General features: G+C 36.9%; 1 protein-coding gene across 1 annotated transcript in view; it reads right to left on the bottom strand.

The window, feature by feature from the left end:
- Positions 1–2,628: 2,628 nt before the first annotated feature.
- The window catches only part of UBE2U (ubiquitin conjugating enzyme E2 U), a 32,975-nt gene continuing 14,791 nt past the window's right edge, over positions 2,629–20,812 (bottom strand). Inside the window, exons 8-10 of the mRNA XM_063299855.1 lie at positions 16,989–17,070; positions 8,127–8,224; positions 2,629–2,905 (exon numbers count right to left, since the gene is read on the bottom strand). Of these exons, the coding sequence (XP_063155925.1) occupies positions 2,772–2,905; positions 8,127–8,224; positions 16,989–17,070 (314 nt within the window). The 3' untranslated portion in view covers positions 2,629–2,771. The remainder of the gene's footprint in view (positions 2,906–8,126; positions 8,225–16,988; positions 17,071–20,812) is intronic.

The following is a 20,812-nucleotide window of genomic DNA, read 5'->3' as shown; positions in this document are numbered from 1 at the left end:
TCTAGTCTGATGACCTGGGAATACCAAAGCCCACTAGTGCATTCTCCAAACAGCATTTGCAATCTGATTGAGATACTCTACTTTCATTTTCTTCAGCAAATTTGCTAACTTTCACAAACAACTGCTGAAACTGATGAAGTAGAACTGGCTTTAATGGAGGCAGGATTGCATTTATAAAAAAAAATGCTACTATACTTTTAATACTAAGCACTTTCTCTGTGAACTATTCTCTGTGAATTATCTTTCTCTGTGAATTATTAAATTGTACTGGTGTATTTCATTTAATGTTCTTGAAATTTTATCATGCAATATTTCATATGAGTACAGTAGGTATATATGCATGTGTATGTGCATATGTATAAGTATATATGTATAAATATTGTTCCCAGGAATTGTAGATACCAATGATTTTCACAGGATAACATATAATTGTTCAGATATTTTCATTTTAAGAAATGATAGGCTGTTTCTCCTATCATCATGCTGAGCAAAACATTATCCTACACAAAGAGATGCAAATGTTGCATCAATAATGGGTTGGGTGTTTATTTTAATATTTATAGACAACTAAAAGCAGGGAGTGTTCAGGATAGCTACTTTAAATCAATTCATCAGAATAGTGCAAGAAGAGCTTTTCAAAAGAGTTAAAATGGGAATATAGCAGTGAAATAGTGCCTTCTAGAGGACACTGAGTTTAAGAGTATTTTCTTTAATCAAAGTCACACTAAAATAAAACTATAAAATCATGGAAGTAGATTTTATCAGTAGATTTACACCAGTAAATTTACATAGAGAATTATTACTTAGTGTGATTTATCCATAAAAATATCCAGTTTTGCATCCAGGTGCATACAAGTTTGTTTGTTACCTTAAGATAGGGACTGGATTGATCAGTTTAAAAAGAGTGCAGATGTGGGAGAAAAGGAACTTCTAAGTTCAAGGATGCTTAAAATGTTGACTCCTACAAAATATAAGGAACAAAACTATGTATGCTTTAGCATGACTTTTGGTTAGGAAGACAGGTTAATATGCTTGCCTGGTGAGCCAATACAGCCAGGAGTTTCAGATGTGGATCAGAAAAATAGAGGGTTCCAGACTATGAGTCAGTGGTGTCTGTCCATCTGCTGCTGGAATAGCATTTGTCAGGGGAACAGATTATTATTATTATTATTATTATTATTATTATTATTATTATTACTACTACTACTACTACTACTACTACTACTCTGCATCATACCACAAACTTCCCTAACTGTCTTCAGAAAGTTGGGAGGACTTTCCGAAGCAAAGGTGGGAAGCCTGCGGGACATATGCAGGGAAGAGTAGCAGATGTCCATTAGCATAATGTTGGATGTAACTCATCATCTTCTTGTCTTCAAACAGCACTAGCAGCACTGCTCTATTACCATAGCAGTGGCCATGAATTAAGAAACATTTTCTCATATTGAAAAAGGTTAGCGATACCAAATTCTTCCTTTAAAAAAAAGTGGAGTTAAACAAAAAACACTAGTCAACACCAATGGAACAAAAAAAATCAACCATTTGCAGTCTAATTCTCTGCAGATAGCATGTACTAGTTTAAGCATGCATCTTAGCTAATTCGGTCCCAGATTAGTTTGTCAGTTATAGCATGAAGGAAGCTTCATCAGCTAGAGGGGCAGCACATTCTGAAATGAATGAAAGACCAGATGAGTTCATAGTATCTGCCCACTCTTTTCCTGTATTAGCATCCCCAATAGGTTGTGTTGCTAGTTTCATTTAGCAAAGTTACTATTTGCCTGCATTCATCTGAAGTGCTTTTAAAAGAAAGAATATGTTTTCTGAATGATCCCATATGTGCATATGGAGCTCTGTTCAGCTTGACACTTTGTTCCTCCCACATGCAAATCCTGTCTATGGACCCTTTTTAAGCCTCAAGATCCTAGGACTCATAAAAAGAGCCCGCAATAAAATAGTGCCTATAAAAACGTTAAAAATGGAAAAGCCTGGTTCTGCTCATAGAGTTAGGCCTGTGTGTGTAAAACCAATTGATGATTAACAACTCTTGATGTCTTTGTTACTTGGGATTGACAGAACTCTGATAATCACCTCCTTCAAAATGTTTAACTATTGGCTTGCCACACTCAATACCACTGTCAAAGTAGGTGAATGAGCAGAAAGATGAACACGATCACTTTGAAAATACAGTAAAGTGTTTATGGTGCAGTTGTTTCTGGTGATCTGGCTTAGATCACAGCCCACTCCTATTAGGTTTTGCACAAAAACAGGCTGGAAGAAATGTTGCCAAAAGAAGCTGCCCACAGGAAGGAGAAAAGAACTGGAAAAGAACTGAAAAACTTTACTGCTTATGGAGTTGGATACTGATTACGGGACACTGAATAGCTGGTTGTGCTGGAATGTTGGTGCAGAAATGACATTATTGCCAATTTGCATCAGTGATAATGTGTTTTATTAACTAAAAAGGAGAAGTTGTGATGTGACATGACTTTTGCACATGAAACCAACATATCTATGTTTCTATCCATTTGATAAAATCATCTTAGCTTTAGCACTAGAAACAGTGTCCAACTGCTTGCTTGCATTTTGAGCCTTTTATAACCAGGACATTCTGGGAACTGTAATTCAGACAGTCAAAGGCACTACTTAATGCAAACACGGCAACATCTTATAGTCAGATTTCAACTGAACTGCATAGTGGTTCTCCCAGCCAATGTCTGAATATCAGCAAATAAGTACTTTTTAAAAAGAGTAATAAATGTGATGCCTGTCATTTAATCTAATTTTTCTTGATCAAGAGTTGAGGACCACGTTACAAGCCCTTCTACTTCCTTCTCCCAGTGATCTTCATCTTTGCTTTGGTATTTCGTCTTAGATCCCATGGAAGATGTTTTTTGAGATCCAGATGCTTCCAGATGGTGGAAATAATACAAAATGAAAAAAGTGAATACATAAACTATACTAACAACATGATCATATTCTGAAACTTTGTGAGAAAAGAGACACACAACACATTAAATTATTTGTGTATCTGTGAATGTGTATCTGTGAATGTGTGTGTGGGTGCAAGGAAGGCCATTTTGTCCTGTAGAAAGCTAAGATTGTACATTAGCATTCATAGCATGCAGTTATTCTAAAGCAGGGATGGATAACCAATAGTTCAGAGACCATGAGTGTCCACCAACTCTACTTCTAAAGGTTCCCAAGACCCCATAATCATACTGAAATCTGGTAACAAAATGGCAAGTTTTGGTGACATAATATGTCACTTTTTTAAATAAAATAACTCACCAAATAAGTACATTGGTAGACATAATACCTCTATTTGGCATAAATAAAATAAAACTATACCCCAAACCCCAACACTTCCTCCAAAGAGGGATTAAAACTGTGGGCCCATTTTCCCCACTAGCGATCAGCCTTACATGTTCTGCAGCCTTCAGAGCCTTGAATAAACAGATAAAAAACAGATTCCCCAGACCAAAAAAATATGTGTACACCTTTTTTTAAAATATAATGTAATCATTTCATGATTATTGGCACGATTTGAGAGCTAATGTGCATATCATTATTTTGTACGTGGCAATATAATTTCATATAATAGAACTGTTTGTAGTTTTATTGCTGAAAATATAGTTAATGTTTTCAACAAAATGTATGAGTTAGCATTTAATGTTAAGTATAAATATTGTTTTGTACATATGAATATCCCTTACAAAGAAAGCAAGCTTAACACTTCTGTGTTGGGCACTTAAAAAAAAAGTTAGCAAATTGTATTTTATATACACCAACCTGAAATCCTTTTAGGATAAATGTACAATTCAGAATGCATAAAATAAAGACATACATTCCAAACAAGTCAACTACTATGTAGGAGAAGTAGTGAAAAACAGATATATTTATGTTACAGGAAGTATAAAAGAGGCCTATAATGCCTTCCAGGGAAGCAACGGCGAGCCAAAGGTGGCTCCCCTGAGAGTAGAGCCAATGACCATGGCAGAACGAGAGGTCAGTGAAGGGACTAGCTTCTCGGAATCCCTCTCCAGACAAGGAGAGGAGTCAGGATTGCCCACAAATGCTCCAGACAGCAGCTCTCCATGAGGGGACTGTAAGACAGCAGTCTCCATTGGGTTTAGGGCTCTGGTAGCCGAGAGAACGCCATCTTTGCCCAAGCCACGGTTCAGTGCCTTCAAAAGGACACCGGGTTCGCATACTTCCTTTCTTAATCACTTTGGGAAATTGCTTGTTAACTGCTTTTTGGATATTAGGATCTTTCAGAATGGCAAGTTTCATACAGGTAATCCTCATTTAGCCACTTCCTTCTTTAGGGACTGTTCACAGTGATGATGGTGATGAAAAAGTAACTTTACAGCCAATCCTTGCATTTATGACCTTTGCAGGTCTGTAAAGCAAAGGAAAGCTGGAGTCAGATCATAAGCACTGCGCAGTTTCATTTAACTGCTTTGCTTAACAACTGAGTTGCCAGTCCCAATTGTGGTCGCTAAATGAGTACACTGTATGAGTCTCCTTCAATCCTTAGCGAAATAAGTTTTATGCAAGTTTAAGGACTTAAAAAATTATTTTGGAACAAACAGCAAAAGGGTGATTAGAACATTGATTTTGGAAAGTTATAAACAGACTAAGGGGCCAGATGGATTTGAAATAAGATTTTGAAACTAATTACAAAGATCTTTCCTGTCGGAAAATGTTGTTAGGTTTAGCTTTAGCTTTAGCTTTAGGTTTAGTTTTAGAGTATAAGAAGTCTTCCAGTGGGAAAATGCTGTTGACCATAAAAAAATGATAAAGATGGGACTTTGAAGGTTGAACACTAGAGGGAACCAGAAAGAACTAAAATATTATAATTAAAGGAGAAGAGACCCACTAATACAGAATGGAGCAAATTATTCTAACTTGGGATGAATTTGAGGATATTTGGGAACAATGCACTCAGAAGTTACTTTTAAGATTGTCTGCTATCATAAAACTGGATTTAAAAGAGGTTATAGAAGAGGAACAGGTTTTACTGGTCAAGACTGAGACTGAGGCTGATTTGAATGTAGATTTAAAAAGGACAGGTTACAAGAATGATATGGATAAAGATGTTACACTGGATATACAAATGAAACTGGCTGATATCTTAATAATTAAAAGGGATAATAACAAACCAGAAGAGTGGCTTGGATAACTTTTTCATTTTTGATTTACAAAAGAGATGTGTTAAAGTTTTGAAGGACCTTCTGAGAAGAGCCAAAGAGAAAATGAAAAGAAATCAAGTTCTGGGACACTATTTAAAGGGATTAAAGATTGAGATTATTAAAAGCAAAGGGAAGGAATATAAAGTTGGGTTATTTGATTAAGGTTAATATATATATTTTATTGTTTCTGGTAACCTTTAATGGATTTTTGCCAACCAGGACTGAATGACAAGGCTTTAAAGATTTATTTATAGATAAGAGATGAGATACGGGAAGAAGAGAGCTGTTGCTGTAGTATCAGAGAAGGTGACAAGTTACTGAAATTGTACTTGTGATGAAAGGGGAAGTTATCTGTTTATATATCATTTTTCCTTATTTTTTTACTATATATTTTTAAAATTTTGTTCTCTGCACTGTTTAATTTTTTTCCTTTTTACGCTTATATTTGTCTTAGTTTGTCTTAGTTTTTTTATTTTTGTAATTGTAAAACCTTTAATAAAATTATTGTATATAAAAAAAGAGGCCTGTAATAATATCTTCTATATACTAAAAGAGTAATCACAGGGAACACTGAAGCTCACCTTTGGCATTAATGTAAGGACAGGAGGCAATGTAACAACAATTATTTAAGCTACATATTAGAGAAAGGAGACCCAGTTTGGTGTAGTGGTTAAGGCATCAGGCTAGAAACCAGGAGACTGTAAATTCTAGTCCTGCCTTGGCCACAAAGCCAGCTGGGTGACCTTGGGCCAGTCACTCTCTCTCAGCCCTAGGAAGCAGGCAAGGGCAAACCACTTCTGAAAAACCTTGTCAAGAAACCTGCTGGGACTTGTCCAGGCAGTTGCCAGGAGTCAGCACTGACTCAAAGGGACCAAAAAGAGAGAGAGAGAGAGAGAGCGCGCGCCCTTTATTTGCATTTCTGTAGAAGAGAATGAATTGTCTCAGGAATATGCATACTATCATCCCCAGAGGTATTAAGAGGAACACTGGAAAACGTTAACCTCTCTCATAAACTGATTCCAATTGTTCTGACCAGGCTATGAGCTCTCCAAGCAATAAAGCCACACTTGGACAGTTCTTGTTCCAGGCCCCCACTGCAAAGGGTATTACAATTAACAGTATGAATGGTGCTATATGCGGCTGTGGAGAACATTTCTTCACACGGTTCTCTCCGTAGATAAAAAAGAACACGATGCTCATTGCCTTTCTTGTTCATTTAAGTCAGACTGCATTATTTTCAACAGTAAAAAAAAATGACCTGTAATCTCGATACATTGTTTTATATTCTTGGGATAGCCCTAAAATCATCAGGGAGAGTTCTCATGACTTCAGGAAGGTTAATTATGACTGCTGCCTGCATGCTTAGTTTCAGCCATAGGAGGAATCATAAGCGAAAGAAATTACCAAGTTATGAAGTTATATTGATATTCAGTTGCAGACTTGGCTGAGATGACCTATAACATCTGTATTTCTGCAATACGCTCTACCATTGTCGAGTGCTCAGAAACCACCAGGGGCATCTGTGGATGGGGAGGGGTCAAAAAAGTCAGAATGTAGTTATGCCATTTGATTGCAGCTGTCCTGTTGACTTTTTTGACCCACCCCACTGCACCCCACAGAGGCCCTGGAAATGACAATTGGCCTAACATGTTGCAGATGGCTATTAATGTGGACCAAAGGACTTCCCATTCCTTTTCCTGCTTAGCTCAAAGTGGGCAATAGTTTCACAGCATGATTTCTGAAAGGCCTTTCCCCCTGAATCTGCCTGCTTAAAATCTTTCCTGAGGTTCCACTATTCCAGAAATACTGCTACGTGGAATCAAAGCCAGGGCATTTCCAGGGGCTGTTTTACAGACTTGGGATTCCCTACAAAGAGGAACAGTCAAATGATAAATTGGTGTCTGTCTTTCTCAAATGAATTTACCTTCATAAATTGGTGTCTTTCTTTCTCAAATGAATTTACCTGGTAAGTTGTTATTGTTTGCCATTTTATCTTCATTATATTGCTGCTATCTATCATTGTAAAACTATGTTTTTCAATTATCACAGTATTGTTTTAACTGATGCTGTTAGTTGCCTTGAGCTCACTGGATGAAAGATGCAGTATTAAACTGCACCTAAATAAATCTTTACAGGTATATAGTATAGTATATAGTACTGTAAAGAGCATGATACTCTTGCTCTTCCTGATTGACTATTATAGTTTAAAAGGATCAAAGTAAAACCATGAACTTCATAGTAAACATGCTGGCCTAAGATCCCAGTAATATTTACATAATATTATTAAAAATGTAATATTAAGGTAAGTATGTTGAGTGGTTTGGCCATATAGAGAGAGTGAATTACCATTCATACTGTTAATTGTACTACCCTTTGCAGTGGGGGCCTGGAACAAGAACTGTCCAAGTGTGGCTTTATTGCTTGGAGAGCTCATCCCTGGTCAGAACAATTGGAATCAAATCACAAAATAAATGTATGGAGGAAGCGTGAATTATTTAGGAGGAAGGGGAACATAAGAATTTGTAGTTGGGTAGAGCTGATGAGAACCTCAAGAAGAGAGAGCTGAACAAGAGGCAATATAAAAAGTGGCTTATGGAGGTGGGGGAAGCAAGGGTCACCTGGAAGAACAAAAAGATGTGGAGAGGAACAGTGAATGATATTAGCTAAAATAGATTTAACTATTTTTTTCCTTATGTCATGCCTTTAAGTTTTTTTGGCTTACTCTTTTTCTGTGCTTTTCATAATTGTTGCTTATCCCCAAAGGGAACAGTGTAATATATTGTTTGTGTAAATAAATATTATAGTTTAGTACTTGGGCTGAAATGGATTACTAATAGAGGATATCATCATTCAGGCTGTCTATCAGTTTTCATTTTTACAGTCACAAATTATTTTTCAATAGATGGAGAGACAAAAAAAATTATCCTGTCTTACCTGGAGTTGGGCTTGGGATAATGTCTTTGCCTGTCCAGTTTTCTAACATTAGATGTTTCTTCTGTTTTTCAATGTAATCAGAGATAAAAGCTTGATGTCTGAAATTTAACAAAAAACCAAGAAAATTGATATAACTTCAGAACATAACAGTAATATAAGCTTATATTTACTAGATGTTTGAGAGACAGTTTGGTGCAGTGGTTAAGGCACCAAGCTAGAAACTGGGAGAATGGGAGTTTTAGTCCCGCCTTAGGCACAAAGCCAGCTGGGTGACCTTAGGCCAGTCATTCTCTTTCAGCTCCAGGAAGAAGGCAATGGCAAGCCACTTCTAAAAGTCTTGCCAAGAAAACTGCAGGGACTTGTCCAGGCAGTCTCCAAGAATTGGACACAATTGAACAGATTAAAAAAAAAACTAGTTGTTCAGGGAAAAAATAGCTTTCACACCTGAAGGAAAAAGTATTTCAGAATGCAAACATGAAGTAGCTGGAGACTTGTTTTGCCACATATTTAGTATTTCACACACCATCTAGGAAAATTTTAAAAACAGTTTTTTTAAAGCAAACTTAACAAGAGAAGAAATAGCCACCACAATGACCCATGTTCTTTCATTGTAGTTCATATGAGTGTGCCTTAACACCTTGCAACAATGCAGTGGTAGGAAAGGGTAACTTTGAATTGTATTCTGTTTTAATCCAGTCACTGTTACAATTCTATACTTAATGTTAATCTTTATAAATTCTCACATAGCACCACCACATTAAAACCCTTAAAATGCCTTTGTGTAAAATCATGCTAAAAAGATAGTCATATGTCTCTAATAATTTTATTGAAATTATAAAACAGGTGACAACATTTTCATACTTTGGGACACTGTTTATAGAAAAAAAAATCTGTTTGGGTTAATATAATTCCCAGTTTGTTGCCAAAATTTACTTCTGGCAACGAACAATTAGGAAGAAGCCCCAGGAAGGAGCCCAGTTGTCTTAGACATCCCTTCAGTTCCCAAGAACTAGAGTGGCATAATAGTTAAGATGCTGGATTAGAATTAAGGCGATCTGGTTCAAGACTACCCCCAAGATACAGCATGACTCAGTCTTGCTCAACCCATGCAGTTGTGTTGGGGGATCAAATTAGAGGGGGAACACCACATACATTGCTTTGAGCTTCAAGCAAAGAAACAGTTCCCAAAGGAATAAACACAATGTAATGAGTATATAAAGAATTATGGGAATGGGAAGAAAGGGGTTTCCTAAAAAATCTTCACTGAGCACTCTGTTAATAACATCTCCCTCCCCATTCTCTCTCACTTTTCACGGAATCAGAAATTCTCATTTCAGTTCAGTTATTTTGCTTCATAGGCATCTTCCTCAATGTAATTTGCTACTGCCATACTATGTAGATAATTTCAAAGTACTTTTACTTGTTAATGGCAAAATATAAAAAACGACAGAAAAAAGGTAGATAGTAATTAGGCTATGAAGAAATAAACCTAATATATTATAGTGATTAAAATAAATATGACAAAAACCTCAAAGAAAACTAATTAACAGGGGGGAAAGATCCATATTGTAATTACAGATAGCAATATAAAATTAATTCAACCCTTAAACTTATCATTAAGACCATATAGAAATACATTGCTTCATCTTCTCATTTTTGGAGTACAGAGACTTTTCAAAAACAGGTAACAGATTCATGCCCTTGATCCATTCCTTAAAATCAGGAGGGTAATTTCATATGTAAAATTATCCCCTTTGCTGTGCCCTGGCTTGACAGAGCCAGAGCTCTTTATGAGATGCCAAATAACATGTTTTAGGAATATAGTTCAACATCACCTCAAGAACAATAATATTTCTTCCCAAATTTTATTAACATAGGTAGTGATTTGAAAACAAATGAAGGCTGTAGCTGAACAAGATCAGATCATATGAGTTAAAGAACCATTTTTGTACAATGGCAGCACAAGAAATCAAATATTCATCTCTTTTTAATATTTTTTGAGGGCTCTAATCAACATGAAGTAATATTATCTTACAAATTAATTTCATTTTTAAATCAGAAGGAGTATACTTTATGTATGTAGGGTCCTATTTATTAAGAAATTGGGGAAAAGGAACCAAAATGAGGCAAATAGCTTTTCTTGGAATTTTACTATATAGGTAGTCCTCATTTAATGACCACTCATTCAGCACCCATTCAAAGTTATGATGGCCCTGAATGAGAAGACTTACAATTGGTCCTCAAAGTTGCAGCCATTGCAGCATCCCTGTAGTCACATGATCACAATTCAGGCACTTGGCAAGCAGCTCACAGTTACAACAGTCACAGTGTCCCGTGGTCACATAATCATCATTTGCAACCTTCACTGCCAGTTTCCACAAGCAAAGTTAAAGAGGAAGCCAGCAGGAGGTTGCAAATGGCAATCACGTGATGTTGCACCTAATGACCATGTGGGATTTACTTAATGATGGCAACCAGAACTGCCGCAACTGCCGTTGTAAGTCAGTGTGGTCACATAACATTGCGCTTTATCACCACATCACTTAGCGACAGAGTTGCCGGTCCCAATTTCCGTTGTTAAGCGAGGTCTACTTGTACTTGCTTATTTCCAGTATTATATTTGAAAACACTTTTTATAGCGATAAAAAACTTTTTAAAATGGAAAATGGTAACTAAATTACCATTAATAGATGAGAAAGATGCAGAAACCTATCAGGAGTGTCTGTACAGAGAACAGTATCAAAAAAGTAAAGATGGTAGCCATAACTGTATGATCAAAGCCCCGCTCATTTTATGTGCATTACCTTGACTTTTTTGACACCCCCCAGATACCGCTGAAGCCTACATATTGCAATATCAGTGTTTTCAGTAAGTCTTTATAAAGTGTGTACAGACGCACATAGCATGGCCTCTCCACACATGGTTCAAGGGTTTTTAATATGTAAAGGCAGGAACACCAGAGTCAGTGTCTCTAACAGCAGGTAATTTTATTTATTCCATAGCCCTCAATGGGAAACCATGAGACACAAACCTTCTCCCACTATCTAGATGCATCCTAGAATTTTTTGGTCATGCTCTCAATAAGGGCAGGACCTAGGAACAGCTTTATATGAATGCCTCCTTATGGAAAATTTAGTGGCCTAACATAGGATCTGTTAAACCTGCCAAAAACATTCATGAACGGATACACCTGCAAAATGTCAAAAGATATTACACATGCTGGAATTCAGGTGATATTACCCAGATGTGATAGGAGAGACAGCAGAAAGAACAAATGTTTAGGATCAGTTAACTGGCTCTGAAAAAATAACTGTGTAGCATTTTGGTGCATAATTAAGCTTATTGAGTCCAGGAAAAGACAGATAGAGTGCCAACAAACCTGTAGTTTTTATGAGAACATTAGTATCTGGTGATTGCTTAAAAGCTTTTTGAAGCTTCTCAGGCAGTTCAAAAAAGCAGTGTGAAAAACAGAAGGCACTGTCCCCATAGTGGGGTGAGATGAACTCAACATTAATCAGTTGTAATTGCAAGTAATTTTGATAGATCCCTGCATTTACTGATGTTGGAGAGAAAGACAACGAGAGTCAGAGAGAGACAAACAGACAGTGTGGGGTAGTGTTAAGGTACTGGCCTAGGACTGACTCAGGTTCACATCTAGCCTAGCCACCAAAACTCACTGATTAACTGGGCCAGGGTTGTTGTTGTGGGAGTAAAACAGAAGAAGGGAACACTGTGTATAGTACATTGGACTCTTGAAGAAAAGGTGAGATATACGTAAATCTAACAAATCACAGTAACTAAAAATGTTGTATCAAGGCAGGAAACATTCTTTTAGAAACATCATTGTTTTGCTGCTCTCATTGGGGAAAGTCTTGGCTCGGCCTCCCTCAACTTCTGGAATTGTCTCACAGAAGCATGCTAGCATAATTAGCAGAAATCTCATTGCAGAATTGCTAGCACAACAATGGTATGTGTTTATGAGATGTCTCATAAAAACTACAGGTTTGTTGGCACTCTATTGTTAAGAATTTTGCAACCCTCTTAGAGGTTTCTGAAGGGTGGTCACCCAGGGCCGCAACTAGGGTCTGTGTCACCCGGGGCAAACATGGGTTCCGCTCCCATTTGGGCGCCCCCCCCCCCAGTGCTCATTTTGGCACCCCACCAGTGTGGCGCACAGGGCACATGCCCTGGTTGCCCCCCCAAGTTGCGGCCTTGTGGTCACCCAGGAAGGGTAACAGCCTCCTGGTCACATTGGCAATTAGAGTTATTAACAATTGGAAATATTAAATTTGATCACCATTAATAGCACATGTGAAACAGATTCTACCTTTGAGTCTGAAAAGAAACAAGTTCAGCTTTCACATGGGAAGCTTATATATCTGCCAGTTGTTGCCATAATAGGTAGCACCCCAACTGGGGCCAAAGTAAATAGTATTCTATTGGAGCATATGAGATGTTAAAGAAATATTTAGGGATAGTCCAGGGAGGAGGAACGATTATGTTAAAAGAGGGATGGGAGATTTTGCCTCTCCCTTTTGGCTATCTAGATCCTAAATCCTCTGCTTTAGTTCAGCCAGGGTTTTATCAAGTCCCAAAGCAGGTAGTGCTGACAGGGTGAGACCACAATATGCTGAATCGTCATTAATTTGTCTTCTTAGATTGGAAGAGAACCTATCCAGCAAGGTGAGATGACGTTCCCCAATCTAAGACAACGAAGTATTAATTGGGCCCTGCCATGATCGCCGTTGCGATGTTTGCGACATCGCAACGGCTCACATGACAAAGCGCGGAGGCTTGTCAATGACTGGAGAGGGATGGGCGATAAACCGGACAAAGAAGGTAATGGGTTTGGGAGATCTACAAGCTCTCATCACCCGGTAATCGACCATTAACACCATTGTCAAGGAAAGGATCAGGGCGAAGTTCGGAAGGGCGCGTCCGGGCGCTTTCGAGGAATACCGAAGTCTAATCGCCCGGTAATGGACCATTACACCACAGAAAGATAAACGGGGCAATGCCTGAGGCGAATGGGGCTGGACGACCTCTCACCTATCAAGTATTGATGGCCTGTCACCCCGTGGAACTCGTGGGGCACACCTGGGGAGTGTGGGGGTGGAGCGCTGTTTGGCGCGAGACTATTTAATTCAACTTTTGGCGCGCTTCCCTCACTCTCAGCTTTCTACTGGTGTGCATTCTATTAAGCCAGAGCTTAAACTTGCTTTAGAGTCTGAGTCTTTTATTTAGTCTTAGGCATTCCTTACAGGCCCCTTCTAAACTAACAATAGCTGTAGCTGTTAGAAACCTCCCTGATTCCTGAAACTTGGATTCTCCCTCATGCTATTAATTATTATTAATTAATAAGGTGATAATTATTTTAGGATTTTTTCACAATTTAAAAAAATAGGTTGGCTTCATGAAACAGTTCAATGAGTATTGATTGTAAGTAACTTTTTTTAGCCCTGTTGTATCTCCGAACCATCGTTAAAAGAACAATAATTAAGCAAGGACTATGTGTATTCGTTATTTACAAGGTTTAAGCTGCTATGGGGAAGTTTGAAGAACTGCCCACATCACAGAATAAATGGTCAACTGTTCCTTGCACAATTTGTAGGAACAAATGCTACATGAAAGGAAAGAGCCTTGCAATCTATTTTTCAATGTTTTATGAATTTAGCTTAAATCATTGTGATAAAATTAGTTTTAATGTGTAGCTGAAATTATAATTGTCAGGCTGTACTTTTCTCCTTATGCAAGTCTACATGGTAGAGGCAAAACTGCAGAAGTCAACACATGCAGAGGTAAGCACAAGACAGATCATATCAGATTCAAATCAAGTACCACAATATATACATATAATTGTATTTGGACAAATATGCATATTAGCTTTTCTGCCTCTTAAGCCAAGATATTATTTATTTATTTATTTATTTTATTTATCATATTTTTATCACCGCTCATCTCCCCCACACGCCTACACATTATATTTATCACATTGCTTGATAGTAACAGCCAAATGTATATATATGTGAGGGTGTGTTTATACATATATACGCCCACTCATATATAATTTTTAAGAAATTAATCAAACTTGTTTAAAACATTTAAAGAATAAATAACCACATAAAAGAAAAAAGAAAGTGGGAAAAGATACTGCAGATGAAAAATAAAATGTCAGTAAATAAACAAAGGATTTACAATTATCATAATATTTAAAATTCATTATATCATTATTTTGTTTAATTGTTTAATTAATTAATGAAATGTATAGAACTAGATTTATTATATCATCTAAAGAAATAACTACAAATCTCTATAAAACTCTTAATATTGAATTGATATCACTGCTATTTGTCATTGTTCCAAAAATAAATGCACATAATCATGTAAAGGGAAAGAAAAAGGAAAAGAAAAAAATTAAAATTAAAATAAAGAGGAGAAAAATGAATAAAAGCAACATTAAGTTCTAAATTCCCTCCCATTGTACCCAACTGATGATTGCAGTATTTATAAACATTGAAATTGGTTCTAATTACTGTTTATATGTCAATTATTTCCCCCTTAAAAACTCTATTCTAAGTGTCAGAGTTTGCCTTCATGGGTGACAAAGCCAGATTTGTTTAAATTTATTCAAACTTCTATTCATAATTACTGTTAATTTTGCCATTGCTATGTATTCCCCAAGATTGGTTTCCCAGTCTGATATTGTTGGCAAAGTATCTCTTTTCCAATATTGGGCCAAATTTGTGCTTGTGGCAGTCAGCATCTTAATAAATTCTATAATCAAAGTGCATTTGATTATAGTGCGCTTTGATTTATAGTCCACACAGATCTGTAACTAAATTTATTCTATTCTGCTAATGATGCTCCCATTGTTTCTTCCTATGATATAGGGTTTTAACACTACTTTATCATTTTTAAGATATAAGAATTTTTAGAAGTGTTTTGAATTGTAAAATAGTCTTACTGTAAATGGACTGTACCCCATCTTGGGATAGCTTTTTATAGGATCTAAAATATACAGTATATATAATCCCTTTATTACAGATCTTAACAGAAATGAAGAGTGTATATTTCATAATAAGGATAGCTTGTTTGCAAGCTTGGGCTAGTTACAGCTTTTCATTGTAAAGGTTCAGACAAGCACTGTTCCTTGAAGTGCATTGTGCCTTTACTTGGCCAAGCATTTCTGTTTGCTCTGTGATGGATCTATACATGTAAAACTACAATCTGTTTAGTTACAGGTATGTCCTGATCACAGTCGTTGGAGAATCTGTTCTTTGCCCCTGGAAGGAAGGAAGGAAGGAAGGAAGGAAGGAAGGAAGGAAGGAAGGAAGGAAGGAAGGAAGGAAGGAAGGAAGGAAGGAAGGATTTTACAAGAATCTGTTTTTAACCACAAGATGGCAGTAAAAGGTGGGCCTTTAACTGTCAAAAAAACCCTATAGCCATTTCTTCTCAAGCTCTAATGCAATTAGTATGAAAAGTTGCATTATTTCAAAGAAAAGGCTGCTTTCTCAAACAACTCTAGCCTATTCTTGTCCTTGGTTAATTTTTTTTAATTAAAAATGGAGAAAGGGTTCAGAAAGGCTACTTCTAGTTTTTGAAATGCTTTCTTGGCACATATATATTGTGTGGCACAACATAATGAAGCAATTATCAAATACATGAAACAAAGAACTTCTGTTAAAAGAAATAAAACAAGGAAGTTGTATCCAAAGAAAATTAACCCTATAGAGTAAGAGTTTCTGTTCAAGAGAAAAACGAACTAATTTAGCCCATTTGCTTTTATTCAATTTGAACCCCAAATTAGATTTTCTTACAGTATCTATCAGTTTGTGGCAAAATTGTCATGTGAAGTAGCCACATGGGTACGAAATAACTAGTTGCAATCTTTTTAGTATGCTCTAAAATAAATTAATTATATTATAATAATTTACAATAATTATTCAGCTTCAATGGTCAGCAATGATTCCAGGCACATGTAAAATGCAAGGTCCTCTATACATGCCTGCTCCTTGCACTGTGTCCTTCTCACTGAATCCCAGCTAAACTATGGGTCCTGTGGCTCATCCTAGCTTCTCCTGATCCCAGGTAGCCTGCAGGGACCACCTTTTACAGGTAGGCAGCATTTTTTTCTTCACTGGCAACACCTTATCCTCCATAAATACACACAAATCCCCAGTGAAGGAATATTGGGTGTATGTGTATATAGAGAGAAATCTTTATAAAGGGGAACAAAGTTGCAACACAGTGTAGGTACACTCACCCTTGAAAAGGTTCAGCTAGGTTGCTAATAGGTGCAGGGTGCAGGGATCACATGATGCCTGTTTTGAAAGATCTGCAGTGATTTCCAGTTGCACTTTTAAGATGTTAATATCAAACTTCAATCACCCTTTCTGAACTCTAATTAGGAGCCTGGGCTGGTTTTTATATTCAGAGCCAAAGGGGAAATCATAAACAATTTATAATACATCTGAATATTGTATGTTTCACAAATGAATGTTCTGAATAAAATTATTCTTATTCTTAATAATATTTTCTGGAGTTTTGTATGTAACTCAATTAAATGCCATTGTGTGCAATAACTATAAATTCATAATTGTCACAAAAAAGGCAGGTTCTGTGACAGATAATATTTTGATCCTGTATACATTTTACTTAACTTTGTTATGCAGTAGTATAAAATTCAGTACGATTTGATGTCGAAGCTAATATTTAAAGGCATACATTTAGATTTTCTACTGATGATTTTTCACATTGAAAATAAATCTATAACTAAATATCAGAACTTAAAATTGATAAAACACTCATTCAACATCTCTCCTACAGTACATATGCACATCTGGATTTTCATCAGATACCTACAAATTTTCATCCCAGTAGCCTTTGCTCACATTCTCTGCCATCCAGTTGTAACGGTTTCCTATGTACTCTGGATCGTCAAACACTGGAAGGAGAATTCCAAATACATTTTATATTAGAATAATCACATTCAATAAAAATGCTAACTTTCTAAACAACAAGCATGTGAACTTCTTAGACCAGGGTTTCTCAACCAGGGTTCCATGGAACCCTAGGGTTCCCTAAATAAATAAATCATGATTTACTTAAAAAATTATTTTGGGCAACTTCACAATAAAGAGGTAAGTATCATTCTTTATTTTTAGTTTAAGAACACTGTTAATGCATATATACAGGTCTACCTATGAAACAAATATAGTAATTTTATAACATCTGGCCTTTGAGCCTTAATGTGCAGGGGTTCCCCCGAGGCCTGAAAAATATTTCAAGGGTTCCTCCAGGGTCAAAAGGTTGAGAACAGCTGCCTTAGTCCTTTCTACATGACATCCAAACTGAAGGAGTCTTATAAGTCACTTCAGTGAGTTATAGGAATCCCATGGAGACTGGCATAAACAACCTTAGTGCATAGAAGTTAGTTTGAAAGAAGATTCAGGCATCTGCTAGTTGACCCTGCCAGCAAAGATAAGGCAGTTGGTTATTAGGGAATGGACTACTGATAACATGAGCTTCCACTGCAGATAAAGCATCCACCAATTCTTCATACACAGGAATTTCATTACTTTTAGTGCCTGTGTTGAATGCTAATCGATGGTTTGAATTGTTATTTTGCTCTGTTTCACATCTTGAAGTATTTATTGTCCTCACTGATTTTTACTTTTGGTTTTTATACTGTTCAGCCCATTTCATACAAACTACTTTGAATATTATTTGTGACCTTTTAACTCTAACCAATGTTGGGTGATATGATTATTTAGTTCCATTCCAGTCAGAGGTACAGAATAGAAACTATCTTGATTGCCCTGAAAAATGACTTACACTGAGGAATGGACAGAATGAATGCAGATGTTTGCTCTTCTTGACATTTTATCTGCTTTTGATACTGTCAATCCTGGTATTCTTCTGGATTGCTTAACAGGCACAATGGAGTTTTAGTTTGTACATGTGTTGGTTTGCATATTAATTTTATTAACTTATTATTTCTTTTATGACATGTAAACTACTTAGTAGGATTCTGTTTTTAAACGGAACACACTGGAAACATTTTAATAAATATGAATAAATGTTGAATTCCAGATATTACACATTGAATGGTCTGCTGCTTAGTCACAAACAGAGACCCTGTCTGGTGTTGTAGCTGAAGTGCTAGACTAGAAACTAGGAGATTGTGCGTTCTAGCCTTCCCTTAAGCATGGAAGTTCGGTACTGTAGATAACTTTGGGCCAGTTACCCTCTCTCAGCCAAACCACCTTGTAGGGGTTGTTGTGGGGACAACAGGAGGTGGGAGCATTATGTACACCATCTTGATTTTACAAAATAAAGGCAAGAAATAATGATTTATTAAATTATATATTTATTAAATAAATTCTTATTAAGCAGGTTAAAATATTGTGGGATTTCCAAATACAAACTTTTAAAGTCTTGATTCATAACACACCAGATTTAACTGTGGTTGAAAAGAAGAAAGTGTGGATAATTGATGTGGCAATACCAGGGGATAGTAGAATAGAAGACAAAGAATTGGACAAGATCACAAAGTATCAAGATCCGAAAATCAAAGTTGAAACATTATGGCATAAACCGGCTGTGGTGGTCCCAGTTGTTATCGGCACACTGGGTGCCATACCAAAAAGCCTTGGATGGCACTTAGAAAATCTGCGCATTGACAGAATTTCCATCTGTCAATTACAAAAGGCCACACTGCTTGGATCTGCACATATACTATGCTGATACATTACAACATCCTAGGTTCTTGGGAAGAACTCAATGTGAATGAAGGCCAACACTAGCTAAAGAACTGGCAGCTGCAATTTCACATTGTTGTGTATATAGTAATAATAACAGTATATAATCCCATAACCCTCTTTGCCTGGTTTGATGGCACAATGAAAATGCATTCCCACATTTATGGAAAGGCTTCAAGAATATGGATACTTTAGTTATATCTTGGAACCACATTGTATTTTTAATCATGCTTTACATGTATTACAATGTGTGTTGTTTGTAGTAGAAGTAGACACCAAAAGCAAAGCACACTGAGAAACTTTACTAAGAAATTAGACTTATTCACTGTCTTCATAATTGGCCAATTATGAACATTGTCATAATCGGCCAATTTTCAACAGGTATTTCATTAACTTAAACAGTTAAAACCTTATCCTTCTACTATACATTCATTAAAAAATACAAAAGTGTTTCACACTCCTATACTACATGATCAGAATAGTCTGTCATTGTTTAATTTATGTGTTGCTCTTTTTTATTGCCTTTGTATAAGCCTTTGGGAAGGGGCCATGGCTGAAGGGTAAAACACATGCTTGGGATATGGAAGGTATCAAGTCTGACTCAGGAGAAGACAGTTTTACCTGTGCATTTGATCTACACATTTCTAGGGGCCATGTGGGGACTTAATGATGAGTTCAAGTATAACTCTAATCAGATGCAGCCCTACTTCATGTTATGGCAAGTTATATTAAGCAAACTGCACTGAACTCTGTTAAGAATAGCAGCTCTCTCAAAATATAATGCATATTTGCTCCATTTATACATCATCCATTATATCCATTATAACGTATAGCACTATAAAGTAGTACTTTAACTCACTACTAAAAATTTAGTTAACTCTAAAATAATGTAATTATTAGGTTTGTGCAGAGACCACCTAGGATGCATCAAATTTAATGATTTAATGTTCTGAAAATAGCACATTCCATCTTAGGCTGGCTTGGAGTAGTCCTTTCTGATTCTGGAACAAGATTCAGAAAAGTGGAGCTCTAAACTTGCTGAGAGGATTTTCTTCATTTTTTTTTTAAACCAAACTCATCCCCTCAGAGGTGTGGGTATGGGTGCTTTTTCTTGATATTTTAACTAAGAAAGTAGTAAGAGTCCAGCTATTGTGATTTAGCTCCATCTATCATCTGTCTGTCTATCATCTATCTATCATTTCCTCTCCTGGGTAGCCATATTTTCAGAATTTCTGTAGAGCAGCAGTCTCAAACTCAGTTGCATGCTTTCTGTGGCTTCCAATAACATTGCGGAGGTACTTAGGGTGTTGCACGGCAAGGCCAGGACACAGTCCTATGAGGAACATGGGAAGCACTTTCAGGAGACGAGCGGCCCAACTCGGTGTCTTTCGGCAAGAGTGAGGCCTGGACGGTGAAGCTGCATAGTTGGTGCTCCAACGCTTTGTAGCACTGAGCAGTGCTGCCTTCTGAAAGCCCCTGTCCACATTCAAGATCCTGGGCAGACTGCTGCTTTTGAGGTTGTATCAGGTTCTTTGTCCCACAGAGGTGAGATCTGGCCAGGGAAGGACCAGGAGGCAGGAGGAGGTAGCTATGATTACCCATCATGAGTCTCTCTGCCAACCAAAGAGTGGTATAGCAAGCAAGCAAGATCTCTCTCCTAAGCAAAGGAAGGAAGAAGTGACTGTGCCAGGCAGAGAGAAGAGGAACTGACCAAGAAAATGACCAAAGGAAGGAAAAATCCATGTGCTCAGCAAGGAGAAAAAAGGAAGAGAGAAGCAGGGTTTGGGCAGCTCTAAGTGGGGTGGGCTTTCTACATTATATCATCTTAGTAATAACATCAAATTTAGTATTTTGGTTAATGAAAATACTGCCAGCTGAGTCACCAAAGGGAAACGTTGCTTCACAGCTGTCTTTTGCAAGTAGCTC

The sequence above is a fragment of the Candoia aspera genome, chromosome 3 (genome assembly GCF_035149785.1).
Source record: "Candoia aspera isolate rCanAsp1 chromosome 3, rCanAsp1.hap2, whole genome shotgun sequence".
NCBI lineage: Eukaryota > Metazoa > Chordata > Lepidosauria > Squamata > Boidae > Candoia > Candoia aspera.
Note: the sequence above shows the minus strand (reverse complement) of the source record. Positions and strands in the feature narration are given on the sequence as shown.